This window comes from Sciurus vulgaris (assembly GCF_902686455.1).
Source record: "Sciurus vulgaris genome assembly, chromosome: X".
NCBI lineage: Eukaryota > Metazoa > Chordata > Mammalia > Rodentia > Sciuridae > Sciurus > Sciurus vulgaris.
Genome location: NC_136471.1, coordinates 118,776,638 through 118,801,264, shown reverse-complemented (window position 1 = coordinate 118,801,264; position 24,627 = coordinate 118,776,638). Strand labels below are relative to the sequence as shown.

The following is a 24,627-nucleotide window of genomic DNA, read 5'->3' as shown; positions in this document are numbered from 1 at the left end:
TGATATCTACAACTAACTTTCAAATGGTTCAAAAAAAGAATACATATATATGTGTATGACAGCACTATGCAAATATAACAAATGCTAATTTGTGAATCTAAATGAGCAGTATATTCATTGTACTAGTCCTGTAACTGATTTATAGTTTTGAACTTTTTCAAAATAAAAATTGGGGAATAAAGTAATACCATATGTGCACACACACATACCCACAATAAAAAACAATTTTAAAGTCACTAGACTGGCAAAAATGGAAACAACCATTTGGCATTATGTAGAAAAAAAGATGGGCACACCCTATGAAGAGCAATCAGGAATAATGGACTAGAAAAACTTACAAATCATGAAGTAGGTACAGAAACGCTCACAGCTATATGTTGTAAAAGTATTATGCTGAAAGTCACCCAACTAGCCATCAACATGGGGTATTTTCCCATAAATACCGTATGTGTGTACAGTACCCCATCTAAGTTACAGTAGTGAAAATGAACAAATTACTGCCATATATAGCCTGTAATGTTAAGGGAATAGAACAAGTTGCAAAATAATACATGTAGAATACATTGAGATGAACTATACACACACACATGCATGCACAAACACATATTTGGTATGTTTATATTATAAAAGCAAAAGACAGGCAAGCCCAAACATTGTGTTTTAGAATATACATACATGTGGTTAAACTAAAAGAAAAGTTTAAAGAGAAATAAGGGAAAGAAAACCACAAAATTCCAGACTGTGGTTGCCTCTGGAGAGACAGAGGGGCCCCATGGAAGACTGGAAAGGCATTGGCAATTTCCTATTTTCAAAGGTAGATAGATGGTTGATGTACGGGTGGTCATTACATTGTTTAATTTTAACCTGTATACATGTTACATATTCTTTTAGAGAAAAATTTAAAAACCCCTAGACCATAATGACAATATTCCTGGACATCCCTATCTTTGCTTCACAGTTTGAACAGAGGTCATTTTAGCTGAAGCAAATGAAATCTCCTTAAGTGACCAATGACAATGAAAGACTGAAAGACATTCTCAGCAAAACTACTGATAGAAGACAGGTTGAACATTTAAAATCAGTTAGAAGGGATGAGGCTGAGCAGCAAAATGCCAGACTTGTTTTTGGGTACTTGAGGGTAACTATAATCACATGGGAAAAAATACAATTAAGAACTGAAACATCATTCATAATATTTAAAATTTTAGGGTCCCATTTTAAACACAACATCCAGAAACTTCTTTGCATATAACCCAAAGGATGTATGTCTGTTGCATCATGAGTATAAACAATCATAAATCAGAAGACACTTCACTGAGACTAACTAAACTTGACTTGAAAACCAATTTCCTAATAAGCCAGGAAACAAACAAAAGTTCCCCTTCATGAAGTGTCCCCAATTCCCTTGAGAGAGCCTTTCTTTTGGCACTTTACCATGTTTTGCCTCATATTTTGGTTGTACACTTTCTTTTACTAGATTGTAGATTATTTGATATATATATATATATATATCAAATAATATACTTGATATTCTATGATGAAAACGTACTCTGCTACAGGGCCCCCAAATATTCCCATGCCAGGGGAATTTGAATCTTTGTTCTCATTAAAAAGACAAAACAAAAAAGTCACGAAATCTATGAAACCCAACAAGGCACTGGGGATGGGGGTATGTCACCAAAACCCAAGGGCACTTCCTTACCAAATAATTTCTGAAATCTATATATATCGATTATTGAGTTAATAGGGCCTTCTGATATTTTTCATTTCAAACTTGTAAATGTTTAACAAGAGACTCAACATTGATTTTATTGCTTTCAATTGAGAACAAACAGCTATCAGGAAAATTATGCCTGCAGGGTAAATGAGTAGGATATTTTAAGTTCTCATAGACTCTGAAGAGGGCAAAGGTAGAACAGACTGGAGAGAAAAAAAAAATGCACACCAAACTTGAGCTAATTAGAAATCTTTACCACCACACTCCCAGAAGACTTGCATAGAAATCTGAGTAGCTTTAATCACCACATAATGCTGGCCTGTTTAATTTGTGTTCCAACCACAATCCTGCCAGCACCGGCTGAATTCTCCCAGCAGTCAAAGTAAGCTGCTTGCAAGAGGCCCCCACTTTAGCCTCGATGTGCTGTGTGTGCACAACTGCAGGTACCAGTAAGGCTCAGAGGCTCAGGGGGGATCCCCTCAGGCCTTGGTGTGTCATAGTCTGTGGTCACACCACAGCGAGCACTAGGAGTTGAAGCTAATTTAGTCTCACTTTCCACATTTCTTTCTAGGGCTGTGGATAGTTTTCCAGAAATTTTATTTCCTTTCCCATATAAAATCTGGTGTGGACTTGTTAAGGAATTTTTTTAAACAGGAAAGAAAGCATCCAAAGAAAATATCAGAGAAATGAAAATAAAACTATTTATTTTTTAAAAGGGATTGCCAGAGGACACTTGATACTAATATAGAACTGCCTCCTAGAGAGCTAGCTTAAAAAGGCTCAAGAGGGACTCATTCTTCTAGAAACCGCCAATGTAAAAATTAATCTTAAGATTTCACTGTGCTGGGCATGGTGATGTACACCTATAATCCCAGCAACTCTGGAGGCTGAGGCAGGAGGATGGCAAGTTCAAGGTGAGCCTCAGCAACTTAGCAAGGCTCTAGGCAACTTAATGAGACCCTGTCTCAAAATAAAAAGGGCTAGGGATATAGCTCAGTGGTTAAGCACCTCTGGGTTCAATCCCTGCTAACAAAAGAACATAATATTTCACTGAAAGATTATGTATACATGAGTGTTTGTAATTTACTTTTATTTGTATATGTGTGTGAACTCAGGAGTGTTCTGCCTCTGAGCTATATCTCCAGTCCTTATATTTTTTCACTTTGAGACAGGGTCTCAAATTGCCCAGGCTGGCCTTGAACTTGTGATCCCCTTGCCTCAGCCTCTCAAATAGCTAGGATTATAGGTGTGTGCCACCGCGCCTATTCTATAATTTGTTCTATAATGTTACTTGTACATTCTAGTTCGAAATTCTGAATTTTAACTTTGAGATAGTTATGCTAGGGAACCAATCTTTGCACATGTTTATCACTGAGCTACATTCCCATACCATTTATATGCACACATATATTTTTTTTCTTTTCTTTCTTTAGTGCTGGGGATCAAACTCAGGGCCTCATGCTAGGCAAGTGCTCTATCACTGAGCTATACTCCTAGTCCCATATATTTTTAAGAGTATTTTCATTTGAAATGATTGGAGTCTAAATGAATTTTCTTCAATCTATGATGCAGAAGATATGTTAATATAAGAACCCTAATTCCGCTGGGTGTGGTGGTGCAGGCCTATAATCCCAGCTACTTGGGAGGCCGAGGCAGGAAAACTATAAATTTGAGGCTGTCATGGGCAACTTAGCAAGACTCTGTATCAAAATAAAGATTTTTAAAAAGATGGTGAGGTAGCTTATTGGTAGAGCACTTGCCTAGCCAGCACAAAGACCTGGGTTCCATCCCTAGTACCACAAAAAAAAAGAACCCCAATTCTCCCTTAGCTGGCTGGCTGTGCTTCTGAATGCTTATAGGAGACATGATACCTTGTTGTACTCTCATTCTTCCTTAATAGGAGAAAGGGAGAAAACACAGGCCACATTCAATCAGCTATGTACCAGTTACAAGAGATGAAAGGTAACATGTCCTTATGATTAACAACCCTTCCTTTTGCTGTTCATCTACCAGATGGCACAGAGAATGTGGCCTGTAGCTGGTGGCTAGTCCCCAACACATCATGGCTCATGCCCTCAACTGGAGGATGAAAAGATATTGTACTGGCAAAGGAAAGAACAGAGTTTATGATAAGTACAAAAGAAAGGGAATTTCAATTATGTCTTTTTCTTGAGAACACAGTATATTCCCTTTTAATCCAGTTTCTTTCTTTCTTTCTTTCTTTCTTTCTTTCTTTCTTTCTTTCTTTCTTTCTTTCTTTCTTTCTTTCTTTTTTTTCTTCAGTACTACGGATTGAAATAAGGGCCTCTCACATGCTAGGCAAGGGTTCTATCACTTGGCTACATCCCTAGCCTTTTTAAATTTTATTTTAAGACAGGGTCTCTTTAAATTACCCAGGCAGGCCTCAAACTCAAGATCCTCCTGTCTCAGCCTCCTGAGTAGCTGGGATTACAGGTGTGTACCACCATGCCTGGCTCTGAATCCAGTTTTGATAAGACTTTTGGATAATGTGCTACACTTTGAGCAACAATAAATAGAATAGAGTGGAAATTAGGGTCTAAGACTGCAGTGGAATGCATTTCATGGTCACCATTGATTTGGTCTTACTGATAATAACTAAATGCTCAGAAGTTGTATTGCTCCTCTGCTAAAAAATCTGAGCTGAAGACACAACTAAAAACAAACAGAAAACCAAGTAAAACAACAGGGTTATCAGGTATTTTATAGAACCCTAGAGAAATCACATATTTAAACCAAAAGAAAGATAATGAAAATGATGTTTCTCACCTTCTGAAAGTTCTCCTTCCACAAATCTTCTATGACTATGTATCCTCGTAAACCCCAGTCATACAACTTCTCCCCAGTGACCTTGAAATGAAATGGAAAAGATCTGTTGCTATTCCATACATGACTGGTGAGGAAGAGAATTTCCTGTTTTCTTTTTTCCTGTTCCCAGGAAGAACTGCATGTAAGCACATGACCACTACAGGAAGACTTAGGACATACACATTAAAACAGAATAACCACAAGCAAGTAAAAAGAGAGCAAGAATGAAAAAAACAAAGAAATAAGAGGAAAAAATAAAAACAAAAAGAATGATAGAATAGGAAGAAAAATAGTTTGGTTGTATAAGTTATCTTTTAAAATAATTTGCTATAAATTATAGGTATATATTTTTTTGTGGTGCTGGGACTGGAACCCAGGCCCTCATGCATGTTAGGTAAGTACTCTACCACTGAGTCAACAACTCCAGCCCACAAAAGTATATATCCTAAACTTTTGAAATTTCAAAGAAAAACTTTTAAGAAACCATTGTTAATATTGAAAATTCCTGAAAATCCCATGCAGAAAAGTGTCTACGAATCCCATCTAGCACACTGCCTGGTACATTATAACCAACCAAGTTATACTAGCTAAGTTGAAAGTCAATCACTAATTTTAGGGGCTTAGAGGAACAGTAAGTGAATCCAATGAAGATGACCCTAGTTTTCCCAGTCCCCCTGACTATAAAGTCTTTGGATTTGTATAGGGATTTTGGAAGCAACAAAATCCAGAATTTTCCTCCAATATCAAAGGCAAGCCCTACCAGGCTCAGGGAGTTCATGACCTTAAAATGTACTTGTTCACCTTTGGCTAGCTGGCTTGATTGCTGGAAACATTTTTTAAATACTAAGCTTTCAAAAACATGCTTCTAGTAATTTGCATTCATTGGTCCTTCCTACTTATGACAATGAATGCTGATTGCTCTTCTCTACCATAATACTTCAAATTTCTGAAAACGTTATCTTCTTCCTAATTTCTGTAATTAATATTTGTATAATAATGCTTGATTTACAAAGTACTTTCACATGAATGATCTCTATCTTGTATAACACCAGGGACACAAGACTGCAAGGTCTCAGAGGCCAAGTGAATCATCAAAAGTCAAATGCTAGTAAATTCAGTGGTGTTTGCAATATGCTGATTCCTTATAAATCATATTCTTCCAGTTGCTCCTACTAGTTTTAAAATATATGATATGATTCTTGGACCCACTGGAAGATATACTGAATATTTACTACACTTATGGTAGTGCTATTCCTGGTATTTTACATTTCTGAGAAGAAAATAACATTCTCCATCAATCAGAGAATCTTCTTATAATACACGGCTAAATGCTACTGAACAGAAAATATAATATAAACAATTAAGTGTCCAAGATCAGAGTCTTCATTAAAAAGAAAATGAACTGTGAAATAAGAACTAAATGACATTGAAACAATATCAGAAAATTGCTTTCGATCACTGATGTTCAATTTGGTTTGATTTTATTGTGGTAATATATGCAATGCTGGGCATGGTGGCACACACCTGTAATCCCAGCAACTGGGGAGGCTGAGGCAGGAGGACTGCAAGTTTAAGATGAACCTTAGCAACATAGCAAGACCTTGTCTCAAAATAAAAAATAAAAAGGGCTGGGGATGTGGCTCAGTGATAGAGCACCCCTGGGTTCAACCCCTAGTACCAGGCACACACACAAAAAATACACAAAATATATACATAACACAATATTTTAAAAAAGAAAATATAAAATTTAAAAGTGACCAAATATATTCATAACACAAAGTTTACCACTGTAGCCATTTTTATGTGTATAATTCACTGGTAGTAAGTTTATGTGCAATTTGTACAACCAAAACCATTCTCCATTTCCAGAACATTTTCATCATTCCAAACAGATCCGTAATGTTTTATAACTTGTGAAAATAAAGTTAATTGTTTTCTTCAGGCTCATTCTAGGTACAAAATAAAAGACAAAATTCCTTCCCTCTGACTTTAAAAATAATAAGAATCCAACTCGGATTTGCATCCTACTATCTTGGTTGTGAATACAAAAGATGTTTTGCAACATGCTGTGACATAATAAGACAAAAAAAGACCCCCCACTCTGGGGGCAGCTATATCTGTTTCTCAACAAGCAGCCCAGCCCCTTTCCCCAACCCAGCCATTTACAATTTAAACTGTAATAGACTGAGATGACATTTAATCGTTTTTTTAAATCTAGGGCAAGCAGAAGTCACTCACTGTTCCTGAGTTGGGGCTGGAGCAGGGACAAGAACATTACCTATCTGCCTCCAGAATGTTATAAACAATATCAAACCTATGCTAGGAAGATCCTACTGAACCTTGCCACCAAAGCCATCAATTTTTCACAGCCAGGGCCACTGAAATCCTACCTACAACTACACCACCCCACCCAAGAATCTGGATCTCAATTCTTCATGCAGAATCCAGGGAGTTCATTATCAAACCTTTCCAGCTCAGAGCCTGATTTTGGTGACTATGCTGCTGTCCCCTTCTGGGACTCAGTCTCTTCGTAATATGGCAGTTCTGGCAACTGGGTCTCTATCTCCATAAGCTGTTCAGGACCTAAAAACCAACAGCCTGCTTTGCTTTCACCAGTTTTCCCAGGGACTCCTATGTTTAGAATTCCATTCTCCAGACAATACCCGCTAAGGCTGGCCGCCATTCTCAGAGTGTCTGATTCAGTTGATCTGTGGTGGGGCCTGAGAATCTGCATCTCTAACAAATTCCCAGGGGATGCTGATGGTGCTGTTCCAGGAACCACCCTTAGAGAATTGTTGACCTAGCTTTACCCATGTTGTCTGCCACTGTGATCTACCTCCTTGCCAAGATACAATCAAGCTGAAGTGTGAAAGGTGAGAAAGGAATAACAGCAGAAGGTACCACATGCCCTGAAGTCCCCAGTGAGAAAATAGAGGCTGGCACCAGGGAGAGATGGAAGCTAAAGAACAGTCTGTGTCTGCAAGTCTAGTGAAGAGAGGTTATGACCAGACACATCTGAACTGAGTGACCCATAATTATAAATTTTAGAATGGGTCTTTAGACTTCTGTGTAAGCATATGAAAATATTGTCTTACATTTTCTTGGCTTAGTGTTTAAATTAGCATGATCTGAATACTGGCATTATAACAGAGGATCAGTGCTGAAGTACACCGTGGAGAAAAACATTTCAATTTGTTGCAGTTCATCTATATGTGCAAACAAATTTTAGTCTGGTGTTATAAAAACTACAAAATAAAATTAAGCAGTAAACCCATACATCACACACAGGCAAGAATGAAGGACATCCTAGCTTACTAGGTCTATCTCACCTGGGCAAATGCAATGGCTTGTTGTGGGTAATAGATAGAGGCAGCTAATCCCATGAAACCAGGTGGATACACAAGCTTCTTTATTTTTGAACCTAATAAACAAAAGGTTGTACATACCATCAGATGATTCATTATTCATCTTACCATTGCAATTTACCTTATACATATAATACTGGATAAGATTGCTTTGGCCTTAAGTTGAGAGAATGCATTTAATAACAGTACTTATACCCCTTTTCCACAGTTTTCTTGTGATATAATTCACACAATTCACCCATTTAAAGTTAAAAATTTAATGGCTTTTAGTATGTTCACAGAGTTGCATAATCATCACCAAAAACAATTTTATTATCCTGAAAAGAAACTCATACCTTTGGACTGGGGGTGGTACAGCATGTGCTGAACATATGGAAGACCCTGAGTTCCAGAAAGTAGGTAAAGGAGGAGAAAGGAAAAGGAGGGGGGTAAAATGGAAGGCAAAGAAAGAAGGAAAGGAAAAAAGGAAGAGGAGAGAGAGGGAGAGAAAGGGAGAAAAAGGGAGAGGGGAGGAGGGGGGGAAGAGGGGGAATGGGTGAGGGGGGGAGAGAGAAACCTACCAATACCCATTGGCAGTCACTTCCCAATTCCCCTTTCCCCCCAGCCCTAGGCTGCCAGTAATCTACTTTCTATTTCTATGGATTTGCCTACTCTGAATATTTCATATAAATGGAATCATAATATGTAGTCCTTTGTCATTGGCTTATACCACTCAGCAAATGTTTTCAAGAAAACCATCATTTCTAAGGAAGCAGAAAAAAGACTGTTTTGAAAACAAACAAATCAGGATTCTGGTTTCTAGGGTTTATGTTTTTTTTAACAGCAAACTGGCTTCCTATTTAAATAATAAAAACAACTGTTCCCTTCCTCTTCTTCCTGAGACTTCATTAAAACAACAGTAAAAGAATAAAATACAAATTAATAAATCCACAATGAAGAAAAAATGTGCGGAGAGGCCACTGTCAGATAAGAATCAGCCAGGGCTGGGTACGACATTCGTGGTACAGCATTCGCCTAGCATGAGCAAAGCCTGGGTTCCATCCCCAGCACTGCAAAAAAAAAAAAAAAAAAACCAAGGTGTTAACCAATTTTCAGAAACTGAAGAGTGAAGAAAAGTAGCCTTGAAGTCCTGAAGAAGGGTTGTAGCTAAGGAGGGAGCAGAACTGTCCCAGGTAGAAATGGCATGTACTGCAGGGAGAGGAGGTGACACCCAGGAACTGAGACAGGGGGACAAGTGTAAGCCCTGTGTGTGCATGGACCATCTAACCCCTTCCTTTCCCTATGCTATCCCAGTGCAAAACTGCCCATAGCCAGGAATTCAGGTCAGACCAAATTTATAAAAGGGACAGGGTAGCACTAAAGAAATGCCAGGGGTTTGCTGTTGAGAACCAAGATAGCTCTGTGTGTGTGTGTGTGTGTGTGTGCGCGCGCGCGCACATGTGTTAGTGCCTGAGAGTAAAGCCCTTCTCAAACTGCTCCTTAGTCCAGCTCATCCTGAGGCAGAAGAGTCTGTCAGCAAGTTCCATCTATACACAAAGCATTCTTACTAGCATTTCAATCGCCCCATTCTGAAACCTGACCTGACAACCAATGATCACAAGTGGTTGGAGGAAAGCCTAGAATCTAAGACAAACAAGGAAAAAAACACCATGGGAAATAGAACTTCAAAACAAAGCTAGACCTGTTATTAAGTATCATCAAAAAATTCAAGAAGCAACCATAATAAAAGAAAAAAGAATTCTATGAAAAACATTCAGGGAATGAATTCAAGGAAATGACCAAAGTAAAAAAAAAAAAAATCTAAAAGGAATGAAACAAAACAATCAAGAAAATATAAGAGATATTTTAAACAACCCAACTGCTAATTAATACAAGTTCAGCAAATTTTCCAAGTACCATATAGATATCATCCTTTAGCTGAAGGCTGGGAGTCACCCAATGTCCAACCAAGGAAAGAAAACATCTGTATAGTAACAGCACCACAGAAATTCAGAACACTAAAGATTAAGAAAAGATCCTTAAAGGTTCCAGGAGGGAAAAAAAAGAATAACTTCAGAAGCATTTGGACTGGCTATCAACTCTCCCATCTACATGCCAGATGCTACAAGATCCAGCTTTCAAAGTTTTGGTGGAAAACAAATGATATCACTATCTAAACTATTACTTGGTATGAGGGCAGACGTGCAAGGTCTTGGAAAGTTGTCTCCAACATACTTTTTTTTTTTTTTTTGCGGTGCTGGGAATTGAAACCAGGGCCTTGTGCTTGACAGGCAAGCACTCTACCAACTGAGCTATCTCCCCAGCCCTCCAACATACTTTTAAAGAGACTCTTTTTAAAAGAAACTTAAGCATATAGTTCAACAACATGGCAAAATAAGCCAAGGAGAAGATAATCCAGAAGATAAGAAAAGGGGGCTCAAGCCCAAGAGAACATGAAGAAAGTCCCAAGACAACAGCTGTGTTGCAGTCTCAGGTCAGGTTCCAGAGGATGCAGAGCTGTGGGGAGAAGAGGAATTGATAGAACAGAGAGCAGGATGCCAAGTTTGGAGAAACCCAAGAATGAGGTAAAAAAACAAAATTGACAGAGGGTGAAACAGAAGAATGCAGGTGGACTTGACATTAGAAACACTCTCCACTGAGGGCTGGGATTGTAGCTCAGCAGTAGAGTGCTTGCCTGGCATGTATAAGGCACCAGGTTTGATCCTTAGCACCACATAAAAATAAGCAAACAAGATAAAGGTATTTTGTCCACCTACAACTAATAAAATAAATTTAAAAAGAAATAATCTACACTGAGAGCCTGTTGTGTTTTTGACACAAGATCCAGATAGATCCTAGGGAAATGTGTGTTAATAATATACAATTCTAACAATGCAAGTGCTGTTTGTTAGTTTTATATTTTATTTTTCTTAAAAAATTATTTTTGTGGTGCCAGGGTTTCAACCCAGGGCCTCAGGCATGCTAGGCAAGCACTCTACCACTGAGCTATACTCCAAGCCCCTGGTTTTAACTTTAAACAGAAAAATATGCAAAGATGAAACTGGGGCTATTTAGAATGCAAATATTAGCAATTAGATTATTAATAAATTAATGTTTCTCTCCCAGTCCTACTGCCTGGGTTAAAAGGATATAATTATCCTGGAACAGGCAAATCTGTTACTCCTAGGATCTCCCCTGTCCACTTGAAGCTTTATGCTCAAGCAGGTGGGGACTAGCTGAAGAGCAGAAAAACTGTCACCCATTTTTCACTTCTCCAGGGAAAGCTGATAAGTGGCAGCTCTAGGGCTTCCAGCCCCTGCTGGTCTACACAATGAGCTGGAAGGTTCACACATACCTCAGGAAGGAGGTATGATTGCATGCCGCCATGCCCATCTTCATGCTCACACCTCTCAAAAACCCAGTGGTATAGGCAGTGACTGTCAGCATTGCCAGAGGGCAATCACTCACTGGCTGTCAGTCGGGGGAAGAGCCTCCAGAAGGCACAGCTACCTCTCTGGGAGCATTCTGTCACCACCATAGTCATGGACATCCTCATTAACTAAGGCATACTACTTAGCAGGTGTGCTCAAGGAACCCTACCAGGAGGGACTTCTGAGCCCATCCTGCTGCTGTTAGCATAGTGGACCATCTCCCTGGAAGGGACTACAAACCATGCTGGTCACCCATAAATGTGTCTATCATCCCATTTATCTTGCTCAGTGAACCCCTCTGATGCTGTTCACCTCAGGCCCTTCTAACCCAATGGCCATGAGAAAAGATTTACTATCACCTTGTATGTGCATGAATGTATGCATGTGGACATTTTTTTTTTCTTTTTTTTTAAGAGACAGAAAGTAGAATGGTGGTGATCAGAGTTAGGGGACAGGAGGAATGAGGAGTTATTGGTTGTTGTTCTGTTTTTAATTTGTTTTAGTTGTAGATGGACATAATACCTTAATTTTATTTACTTATTTTTTTATGTGGTACTGAGGATCGAACCCAAGCACTCTAACCCGAGCTATGACCCTGAACCTAGAGTTATTGTTTAAAGGGTATGGTATTTCCCTTTTGGAAGATGAAAAAGTTCTGGAGATCAATGGTGGTGATAGTTTCATAATAACGTGGGGGTTTTGTTTTAAGTACTGGGGATTAAATAAAGGATTCTGTACATGCTAAGCAAATGCTCCACCACTAAGCTGTATCCCCAGCCCAGCAATGAGATGCCACTTAAAACTGGGTGAAATGAAGGGCTGGGGGCATAGCTCAGTAGTACAGCACTTCCCAAGCACTTCCCAAGCACAAGGCCCTGGGATTGATTCCTGGAACTGCAGTAAGAAGGGGGGGGGGGGGGGCGGGGCTGGGGAGAAAGGTTTGGGGGGAAAGGTTAAATAATAGATTTTACGCTATGTATATTTTATTGTAATTTGTTTTTAAAAGTTCTACCCTTTTGGACTAAGGTACCTAGGCCACTGATGAAAAGAAATCAATTTTTCTACTCAGGAGGCTGAGGCAGAAGGATCAGGTGAGACCCGTTTCTGAGAAAAGAAGGGAAGGAAAAAAAAGAAAGAAATTCTTCCTAGTCTGGGTCAGAAGCTCCTTAGATGGGTTTTAATGCTTCTCTTGATCATAGTTCTGGTCAGACTATCTTATAAAGCTTATAAAAGCCAGTTGGGTTGCCCATCTTTTATTTTCCTAGGCTAGCATCCATTGCCTTTCTTTCTGATAGCCGTACCTTAATTTCTTGCTGGAAACCATCCCCTCCTCTTTTTACAGTGTCTGTGGTTCTTGTGAAGTTGACTGTATTGTATTCTAAGGATGGAATTTGTTTATCAGCCTAAATCGATCTGTATGCACAGTGTATAGTGTATGACTTTCCCTCAAGTCTGGGTTAGGGATGGGCACGTGATCCAAGTAGAGTCAATGAAAGCAATAAGATTTTTCTCTGGCATTTTGGAGAATTTTTCTCTCGCTCTGTTTCTTACACACACACACTTTTCCCTGACATTTGATGATGATGACAATAATCATGAAACGACATTTTTTTAAAAAGAGTTCAAGTTTCAAATTATTTTAATACTACCAGGCCCTCCCAGGTAGGGAAAAAGAAAGCTAGGAACAAATAAGCAAACAAACACAAAGGAATAGGACCCACGGTAGCAGGTGCTGTCATGCTGCAATTCTGCCCAGGAGAATGTAGTCTCCAACCCTCTTCAGGATGGTCACCCTCATGGATGAGGGACAAACACTTGATAGGACAGGAAGTTACCCACATCACAGAAAGCTTTCTGTGGGCTTGCAAGACCCCTCCACATGCTCAAACAACAGAGAGGGAGGTGGAAGCTTATCTCACTGGATCCCACATTCCAGTCATAGCCACATGCCAATACCCTGGCTTTGGGACCATCAATCCCAAGCACTATCTAAATGACAATGGAATCCTTTTCTGAACAGCTCTGCAAGAAAGGAGGGGAAAGAAGTATGAGAAAAAGTGTTGGTTTGCAATTTGATTACTAAAAAAGAAATGGAAATTTAATTCTCATTGCTCAGTACAAGATGAGAGGCATGGAGACCATGACATGGTTGATTCCACAGAACTGCGAGTAGCACCAGTGTTGCATTTGCCCTCTAGTGTTATTCTAAAATAACACTTGCTGCATAAAGAAGAAAGAGTTCTAAAACAGGTGAAATAGGTATCAAACTATGGTTCTGTTTTAGGGGGGTCAGATTACAGGGTTCTTCATAGGAATTTCTCTATTAAGAATATTTGCAACTGAATTTTATACCATAAGCATTCATTCTGGAGTCAGTGAAACTTCAAGAAGTTCACAAAAAATTAACCTCATCATAGTGAAATCTTTTATCAACCTTTATTTCCTATAAATGTTTTGTAATCTATCAGTGAGTATAGCGGATTTTGGGGTTGATGGTGCTGGGGATCAAACCTAGGGCCTCATACATGCTAGGCAAGTGCTCTACCACTGAGCAATGCCTCCAGCCCCTGCAGTAATATTTTTAAGTTGACATTTGTCAGCTTTTTTTTTGAGATGGGGTCTTGCTAAGTTGCTGAAGCTGGCCTCCAACTTGTGATCCTCCTACCTCTCAGCCTCCTGAGTAGCTGGGATTATAGTCCTATGCCACTATACCCAGCTTTAATTTTAAGCATTTAAAAAAATTTACATCATTAATGATTGAAGTCATGACACATCAAAAAGTTAATAAATTCTCTATTAAGTTATTGCTGTATTTACTGTGATTACTAGCCTGATATAACAGTGAAACATTTAGAAACAGTTTAATTCTCAGGAATGAAAGACTAACAAAAATTCACTCTTTCTGTACCTAAGAGCAATAGGGATTTGAGCAGTAAATGCACTTACAAGAAAAAACTAATTTCTTTTCTACGAAGAGTATACAATTTCTATATTTGCTTAAAGTTAAAGAGAATGGAGTAAATGACTATATTAATTACATATGAAGAAGTCAACCTTTATGGGGCTGAGGTTGTGGCTCAGTGGTAGAATGCTTGCCTCAAATGTGTGAGGCACTGGGTTCAATTCTCAGCACTGCATATAAATAAATGAATAAAATAAAGGTCCATCAACACCTTATAAATTTTTTTAAAAGAAGAAGTCAAAGTTCAGGAACCAACTCATTATTCTGAAAACTGTTCACTGAAAGTAAAGAACCAAACATATCCTATCTTTCCCACAAAAACTGTTAAAAAAAAAACCCACAAAATTGTACCCACCTCTAGTGAAAAGGAGTCCAACAAGGCCAGCAAAACCAATAACACCAAGTCTTGGAAAAAATCCAGGAGGTGCATTTTGAAGATATTCATAGCTATCTATAATGAAATCAATTGGAGAAAAAATTCCATAAATTACAATTAAAAACCAAAGTCTTACCTATAACTAGCACATATAGTATCAAATGCTTTCCAAACTACATATTGTTTGCATGCTACTAACAGACTTCTTTTACATTCTTTCAGGAACCAAATACATAAGCCTAGGAAAAATAAGCATCCTTTGCCATCTGAACTCATTATTTGAACTCAAGAGCAATAAATTTAGATAATGAAGGAAACTTGTGGGAAATAGATACTGTTGGTGATGACAGAATGAATAAAAATAAATACAACACGTGGCCTATTCACCATGCCTTGTGACTCCATTCACAGATACCTACTTTCCTTTCCAGTCTCACCCAAGTAAGCGACAGCTTGGGCCCTATAGACTCAGAAAAGCATTTTCAAGCTCATCAGCCCAGATTTTTCACCTTTCTTGGAATTCACATATTTATTCTCTGTACCCATCACTTGGTACCTAACTCTATAGCACATTGTGTTTAATTATTCAGATGTTTCATGTCTCCCCATGGAGAATATAAGCTCCTTAGTGGTGGACTTCTGAGACTTGGTACATGTTATCTTCCCTCAGTGTTAATAGTGGCTATTCATTCAACAGATATTTATTAAGAACACTGCCAGGAGTTAAGGAATACTGGATGAATGAACAAATGAATTTCAACTAGGTTATGACTTAAAAAGCCCTCATGTATTTCTTGCAACCTCATCTTCAACACCCCCGATCTGCTTATAGTCCCACCTCTAAGTTTTGATCACAAGTGTGTCTACAACACCCATGCACTGGTGTGGCTTACACTGGTCCTTGAAGATAAATCTAAAACAATCCTTCCCCTCACTGCTCCCAACTCCCCAACCACTATTAACTAGTCTCCTTCCTCTGTACTTCAACAGTGGTCTGTAATTATCTCTGTATTTGCACTAATATTGAATAATCCATTATATGTATCTCACTGGTTGTGACCACTGTCTAAATCAACTTTGGTCTTCAGTGACTGGCATGATGTGACTTGACAAACACATGCTAAACTGAACCAGTAAGCTAGAACACTGAGTAATTATCTCTCCCAGGTAACACCAGATACATGAAGTTTTCCTTTCCTGGTTCTTTGGGAGATGTGATGATCATTTTAAACACTACTACAGGGCTTGTATTATGTGTCTGCATTAACTTCCATCTGTTTTTTACTCATTTTGTCTTTAACCTAATTTTGACTTTCTATCTTCTCATCGGGTCATCTGAGGCAATTTTCTACTTCCCTTTATTTTTGCCTACCAGCATTGTGTTATTCAGTTCGAGACATGCACATAAAATGGCTGACAGGAGGAGACCTAGATGGCTCTTGATGAGCTAAGCTGAAGTGGGTAAATTACAAAGAAATATGGAAAATGACGTTTTAAGATTGCATTTGAAGCTAGAGCCCAGCTTCTGGTAACATGCCTTCACTGTAACTAGTGGAAAATGGTCTGACAGCCTTGGCAGTCAACAATAACTCATAATGGAATGTTTCTGCTTTACAGTCTTTGCAGTAACTTTGAGTTCAAAAGAAGAAAAAATAAACACTGTGAATAATGCCTACTGCTATGAATCAATGGGAAATGACAGGTGGCAATGAAAAGGTTTCCTTAGTCTCACGTTTTTTTGTTCCATCATGAAAACAAATCCTTTTAAAAACATAATTTTGATTCACCAAAATGCACAAGGGGAATGAAATATGATCAGTCTGTATTTACTAGTTCCTGACTAATATCAGTCAGAATGTAGACTGTGACCTCAGTTTATGAGTGCAGGTGGTAAGTGGCCTACATATGAGAAACAATCAAGGATGGACAATAAAAAACAAATGAAAAAATGTAGGAACACTACTAATTATGCAATAAGGCCTTTCCCAGGCACAGCAGCTCAGTTTCTTCCTGCCTCTAAACTTCTAGCATGTAATAATAGCAATACAAGTGAGCTACTTTGATTATGTGAATCTACTGATGAGTTAATGTATTGTATTATATTGTACCTGGAAATCCATTTTGTTTATAATACAGTGTATCTGCACTTGCTAACCCTGTAATCTTAGTAATGTTGAAGAGACTTAGGGGATATGAATCCCCTGAAATCTGATGAAAAAAAAAATAGATCTTCTTTCCAGAAAAATTCACACAGTTCTAAAATTCTGCATAAGATTTAAAGAAATCCACAGATCTCCAGAGTTCATTCATGAAATTCCAGTTAAACAGTTCAATATTATTGAAGTAACTGATTATGCCTAATTAGAAAATGACTTACCTAGCCCCCACTGAACCAAACTTTGCATCTTGGGCTTAGCTTGGGAGTATGTTTCCTAAAAAAGTAAAAAGAAATGGAATGAGTAGGATTTGCTGATTAGAAAGCAACAAAATATACTTTACTGGACATTTCTTGTTTTTGATGCTGGAAACTGAACCCAAGGCCTTGGGAAAGCTAAGAACATGCTCTACCACTGAGCTATACCCCCAGCTGTTAATAGATTTTGAACAAAGAATACTTTCTGGGTTCTTTTTTTTTCTTTTGTAATTTCCTCTTCACTGCAAACTGTTCAGCAGAATGGCTTCCTATGGCCACAGAAAGCAAAGATTCCAAGTAGAGTGCTTTCAACAACCCAGTTTTCTCACTCTTCTAAAATAGACTAAAGATCAATTCCCTTGATAATTTAGAGGCAATCCTTTTCCTATGAAATTAAATTTGTGTTTCATATTGTCTATTTCCTGATTTGCCATTATTTTATAACATATCTGCAAAGTGCCCATTTGAAGCAGAAACAACCAGCTTTAATGAGACAAAGGATCACAGAATTCAGTTTGAAAAGATAACCCAATTCTGAAGCAAATGAAGTATCAACATTCTTTTTTTTTTTTTTTTTTTTTGCGGTGCTGGGGATTGAATCCAGGGCCTTATGCCCGGGAGGCAAGCACTCTACCAACTGAGCTATATCCCCAGCCCCTCAACATTCTTTTAATAATAATAAAAAAGCTTTGCAGTCAGTGGTGGTACAGCAGGCCTGTTATTCTAGCACTCCCCAGAGGCTGAGGTGGGAGGATTCCAAGTCCAGAAGTTTGGGCAATACTGAGACTCCATCTCAAAAAAGGAAAAAAGAAAAAAAAAAAAAAAAAAAAAGAAAAGTTTTGTATATGAACATTAGATGATCCTAAAGGAAACCAGGCACTAGCTAGAAGATACGCACCTTTAAGACCTCTAGAGTAAAGACGGAGGAAGAGACATCAGGGTATCAGAAGGTATCAGAACTGCCATTTAGAAAAAGATCTGTTTTATATAATTCAGTTCAAGCCAGGAAAAGTGGCCCTCATTATTTTAAATGGCCTTAAATAATAAATGCTGAATTTGAGGGAAGACGCAAAGAAATGAATATTTCTTCACTAAAATCCATTATGGATTTTTTTCCCACCCAAAAAAAGAGAAAGAAAACCTACAGGTTGAAATACAGAGTCACAGTCCACTTCTTTTGCTAGCTTAATCTTTAACTATTAAAACAAATTAGTTCTTCAAGGAAGGACTAGAAATTGGTAGTCTGAAAACAGAACCAGGAATTAGAAATATTTCCATTCATGAAAACTTCATTCCACTCAGGAAAATAAAACTATTACAATTATTAAAAAAATCATCTAGAAGTAGTGAAAACAGATATGTTGATAACTACCTTATCATCCAGAGGGGTGTTTTGCTACACTGAGTATCATGCATTTTAAAAAAAAAAGGAGACAAAAGCAACTTTAAGTTGTTAAAAGGCAAAAAGATAAAATAATTTCATTATAAAAAATACATTTATTAGACTGGGGGGTATAGCTCAAAGCATGTACTTTGCATGCACAAGGCCCTGGGGTTCAGTCCCCAGCACCAAAAACAAAATAAACAAAACCCAGACAGACTGGGTTTTGACAGCTTGTCATGTCAAGCCTACATGATACAAAAACATATCTGCACAAATTTACTGGTCTTATCTTTTTTCTTTCTTTTTTGTTTTGTTTTGTTTTGTTTTGTTTTTTGTTTGTTTTTATGGTGCTAGGGATTGAACCTAGGCCCTTGAACATGCAAAACATGCTCTGTATCACTGAGCTATACCTCCGGCCCCTTGTTGACCTTATCTTAACTATTTGCAGACAGTTTAAAAACCTAGAACAAGATAACAAAGTCTAAGCACTTTACAACACAAGTCTTTAGGTATTTCATAACTCACTTAAGTATAATGGTCCAATTTACATTATTGATAGAGTTCATGGGCAGTTCTTTTTTTTAATCTCACATGGTAAACAGAAGCTCACAGTGGCACAGTGAAAATTTCAAATTTTAAGACAAGCCCTGGATGAAAACTGAATTTGTAAATCTCAAGCAAAGTAAATCTGACATTTCATACACCACAACATATTAGTTTGTATTCATTAGTCTTCAATTTTCAAAATCAAGATCAAACATGGCAAACATGTATCAATACCTACAAATTCTGAAAGTTGCAAATTTTGGTTTCAGGTGTTAAAAAAACCAGAAATACTCTCACTCCCATCATGACAAATGTCTGACCTAAAACATGAGTACAGACAGAATTCAATCTGTACCTGTAGTTCATTGGGACAAATAGTTCGGTATTCAAATGCATAATTCTACCTTATATTGGCATCTAACTTTCTATTATAGAATTTTAAATGCTCTACAACCATTTGTTTAAAGTGATGCAGGTGGAATATACCTTATGTGAAATGCTTAGGACTAGAAGTATTTTCTATTTTAGAGGTTTTTTTTTTTTAACTTCAGAATATTTGCATAAACTAGCAATTGAGCATTCCTACTCTGAAAATCCAATATCTAAAATGCCCCAGGATTAGAGATGCTCAACTTGTAGAATCTCTAAGGATAAAAAAAAGTCCCAATTTTAGTATGTTTACATTATACCCACTTACTTTCATTAGCATCCCATATGCTCTCTAGTAAACACAATGTTTTCATAACCACAACCAACAAGGCAGTTACCAGCCGTCTGCTCTCTAGTCAAGATACCACACCCCACCTAGGGAGAGGGAAATTCTCTCTGCAGCTATGGTTACAGCTGCCACCAGGAACCTAGGGCATTGTTGCACCTGCTCTCCTGGTGGTACTGACAAGCATTTGTAAGCAGAGCACTCTTAACTTGGGCCCTTTTATTATGGCTTTTTCCGAAATCATGCAACCAGTATAGACTTTTCTCTTTTTCTTACTAGTTTTTATTGTTGTTATTTTAGTACCACAGGACTGAACCCAGGGACGCTTTACCACTGAACTACATCCCAGCCCTTTTTATTTTTTATTTTGAGACTGGGTCTCACTAAATTGGTTAAGGCCTTGCTAAATTGCTGAGGCTGGCCTCAAACTTGAGATCCTCCAGAGTAGCTGGGATTACAGGTGCACTCCTGAGTCACTGGGATTACAGGTGTGTGCCACCATGCCTGATTCCATATAGACTTTTCATTATGGACTCTAAATAGCTGTACCTGACACCAACTTGTATATGGCTCGCAATGATGTCGGAGCTGTGAGATGCTTTCTTCGAGTTGAGTCCTTGGCTCCTCCACATATTTACATTGACCCTCAGGAGCTGAGTAGAGTGAAAGCTGCACACATTAAAACAAAAATAAAAAAGCATACACAGTAATGAGATCATGTAATAAATTATCAAATTTGTAGGTGCAATATTTCTAATAATTTATAAATTACAGTGACTTTAAGGGTTACACACAAGCTAAAACTTTACTTCAGATAATCTCTGTACTTTACTTCATTAATCAATAAGGACAAGGACAAGAGGGCAGGGCTACATGGTGTCCATTCCCCTCCTCATCCACAGATGGAAAACAAGGCACCTTTCTTTCATCCATTTATACCAGTATCTGGTATTTCACCTCAGATTTATAGTGTAGAAAAAGGAGTCTATCACTCTAAAGAGTAGGTTGAGGAGGGGGTTAAAAAAAGCTTGAGAGTAACTGAAGAATAACTGATTACATAGTTCAAATGATCAGTCTTGTACTAATCAAAGTAGAAGAGCAGTTTTGTTCCCCACCCAGAGAATAAGTTTCTCACAGTCACTATTGATTGCCCTCTTCACCCACAACACTGCCATTGTCCCAAGGCCTGAGAAAAGAAGGGCAAAAGATAAGCTAATTAGCTCTATATAAACACCTTTCAAGTAACCCCACTGGGACTAAAGGTAGATCTGTACCTCACTTTATTCAAAGGAAACAGAAACTGAATCTCCAAATAATCAGTGGGAAATACAGACAAAAAAGAATGTAAACAATGTAAAGAAGATTTCTTGTTGTATTTATTTAATGTGTACTGTTCTAAATATCTACTTAAGAGTCTTTACTAGTCAAGAAACAGACAGAATCAGATCTTTAATTTCTTTGAGGAAAATGTGAATATTTTCTTGGCTTGATCAAGCAGTCCAGAATCAGGAAGACTGCTTAAAAAAGTGAGCTGCAGCTGGGCGTGGTGGCACATGCCTGTAATCCAAGCACCTCGGGAGGCTGAGGCAGGAGGATTGCAAGCTCGAGGCCCTAAGCAATTTAGTGAGACCCTGCCTCAAAATTAAAAAAATAAAAAGAGCCAGGGATGTGGCTCAGTGGTTAAGTGCCTATGGGTTCAATCCCCAGTACCAAAAAACAAAAACAAAAACAAAAAAAACAAGAAAAGTGAGTTGCATTTATAATCTACTGGGACATGGCAGGTCCTCATTAAAAATCTATAAAATATTTCTTAATTATGCCCTTAGTTCATCTGTTAGAGTTCAATAATACCATTAAAGTTCATCTGTTAAAAAAGCCACAGTATACTAATTTTCCCCAAAGAAAACAAACTATAAGGAAATATATTTCTCCTTTTAAATCTCCTTTATCAGCATTTTTATACCAGTATTCTTTTTAGTTACATATGACAATAGAATATACTATGGTATAATTATAAAAGCATGGAATATAATTTGTTCTAATTTAGTCCCCAGTATTTCCCCTCCCCCTCCCTTCCACTCCCTGTTCTTCTCTCTACTATATTAATCTTTCTGCTATTTACTTGTGATTTTTTTTAATTAGTGTCTTGTGGATGTACATAGAAAAGTTCGTTTCATTGTCATTCCCTATCTTATCTCTCTTCCCTTCCTTTCATTCCTCTTTGTTTACTACTCTGGTCTTTCTTCTATTACTTTTTTTTTACACCCCTCCCAGTCCTTATTTTGGATTAGCTTCCACAAGTCAGAGAAAACATTCAGTCTGATACTCTCTAGTTCCATTCATTTACCAGCAAATGCCATAAAGTAATTCTTCTTGATGGCTGAGTAATAATACTCCATTGTGTATATATATATCACATTTTATATAACCATTCATCTGTTGAGAGGAACCTATATTGGTTCCACAGCTTAACTACTGTGAATTATGCTGCTATAAACATTGATGTGGCTGCATCGCTATAGTATGCTGATTTTATTTTTTAAAATTTGTTGTCATATAGATGGACAGAATACTTTATTTTTATGTGGTGCTGAGGATGGAACCCAGTACCTCACATGTGTTAGGCAAGCACTCTGCCACTGAGCTACAGTCCCAGCTCAGTATGCTGATTTAAAATCCTTTGGATGTATACAAAGGAATGGGATAGCTGGGTCATATGGTGGTTCCATTTTTAGTTTTTTGAGGAATCTCCATACTGCTTTCCAGAGTGGTTGTACTAATATGTAGTGCCACCAACAATGTGTGAGTATACTCTTTCCTACATCCTCACCAACATTTATTGTTATTTGTATTCTTGATAATTGCCATTCTAATTGGAGTGAGATGAATTTCAATGGTTTTAATTTGTATTTCTTTAATTGGTAGAGATGTTGAACATTTTTTCATGTATTTGTTAACCCTTTTTATTTCTTCTTTTGAGAAGTGTCTGTTTAGTTCCTTTGCCCATTTACAGGATGGGGAGAAAATCTTTGCCACCTGCTCCTCAGATAGGGCATTAATATCCAGGATATACAAAGAGCTCAAAAACCTTAACACCAAACAAATAATCCTTTTAAATATCTTCTAACTGGGCTGGGGGTATAGCTCAGAGGTAGAGAGCTTACGTAGCATGCAGAAGGCCACAGCACCACAAACATAAAAAATTAAATGTCTTCTAACTATCTTCCTGATATACAATCTGTAAAAATTCTCCTACAGTAACTAAGTCAGATGTCCAAAAATATATCACTGCATGAACAGCATGTTACCTCATCAACTTTCATGGAATTTTTGTGAGGCGCATCCTTTTTTGGTGCTGCATAGACTCTGAAGGTAAGCAGGCTCAGGCTGGCTGGCCCCACGGACCTCTGAATTACCTGAAATGCAGAAGCAATTTTCAGCCTTCTCGCCAAACTATAAACCAAATATGTACAACATGACATATTCATAAGCTCAGTCACTCCTGCCCTGAAAGATGCATATACGCACTCCATGAGAAGTAAATGCATTCCTGAAGTTCTGAGGAAGTCAGAACCTAAAATACATGTTTTCACAGACTTAAAATTTCAGTTCAACTTTATCTTAATTTTCACAATATTTCCTAAGTTTTTCTACCTAGGCTTTCCAGTAAAAAATAAAAAAGATATATAGCTAGATAAACAGATATGTCTATATATAAGATAGCTATCTATTTAATCTTGGGAACATGTTCAAAACCAACTCATCATCTTTCCCTAATACCTGCCCTTATTTCTCCATTTCTTCTCTCAGGAATTATGACAACCTCATCAGAAACTCTGAGGTCACTTAAAATGTACTCTTAGCAATTTTCAAAAATATAATACATTGTTATTAACTGTTAGCTAACAGCCACTCTGTTGTACAATATAGCTCTCAAACTTATTCTTCCTGTGTCTAACTGAATTTTTTATTCTTTGAACAACATCTCTTCAATGCCCTCCCCCAACCCTCCCAGCCCCAGTAGACCTTTCTACTTTCTGCTTCTATGAGTTCAATATTTTTAGATTTCACACAAAAAGGTAAATATGTGAAGTAACATGTTAATTGGCTTGATTTAGCCATTTCATAATGTATACATATTTCAAGACATATTTAATAAACAATGATTTTTATTTATCCATTTATAATTAATCAGTAATTTAAAAAGGAAATTCTGAGGTCATCTTCACCACCATCCCCATCCTATGGATCACTAAGTCCTTCCACTCTGCCTATTAAATAATCTCAATTCTACTTTTTCCTATGTATCCCTTCCTAAACAATCTTTCTTTGGACCCTCATTTATTTCCTGGATTGTTTTAGCAGCATCCTAACTGGTCACTGGCCCTCTAAGGATTAAAACCACCAAACAAGAAAGAATGATTTTTCTAAATGACAACCTTGATTAAGTTCTACAATCAAAAAAAGAGCGGAAAGCCAAAAAAAAAATTGTTATTACTTTCAATGGTATAAAAACAATTAACCCACTTGGAAGCATTAAGTGTTCATGTTGAAAGGTTTTAACTTCAATTAAGGTCTTTTGGTATTTATTACCTAGGACTTGTACATCAACCAAAAAGTCCGTTATGAATGACCACAGAAGCCTTCTCTAACCTCATCTGTCACTCTGCCCTTCCCCACAAAACTCAAACTCCCTATATTTCTCTCATGCTGCTTTCCAGCTTCATCAGTTCACATATGACAATTCCTCTAAAAATTCCTCTACCTGCTTTGTCTTTCTGTAGAATTGCCTAAGAGCAGGGAGAATTCATGTTTTTATTTTATTTTTTATTTACCCATTTACTTACATCTATCAAATTCTCCCTACCATACTGGAATCACTTTCAGGATGAGACTGTATCTTAAATACTGCT

The 24,627-nt window shown here is 37.6% G+C and overlaps 1 protein-coding gene across 5 annotated transcripts in view; it reads right to left on the bottom strand.

Moving 5' to 3' along the window:
• The window catches only part of APOO (apolipoprotein O), an 85,589-nt gene that overhangs the window by 37,886 nt on the left and 23,076 nt on the right, over positions 1–24,627 (bottom strand). For 4 of the 5 annotated variants that reach the window (XM_079122974.1, XM_079122976.1, XM_079122975.1 and 1 more), the window contains 6 exons: positions 23,023–23,130; positions 20,264–20,383; positions 17,034–17,088; positions 14,636–14,731; positions 7,873–7,964; positions 4,505–4,585 (listed from right to left, as the gene is read on the bottom strand). In XM_079122974.1, coding sequence (XP_078979100.1) covers positions 4,505–4,585; positions 7,873–7,964; positions 14,636–14,731; positions 17,034–17,088; positions 20,264–20,383; positions 23,023–23,130 — 552 coding nt within the window. Of the gene's footprint in view, positions 1–4,504; positions 4,586–7,872; positions 7,965–14,635; positions 14,732–17,033; positions 17,089–20,263; positions 20,384–23,022; positions 23,131–24,627 lie in introns of those variants that run through there. The other variant, XM_079122977.1, reaches the window with a different exon arrangement.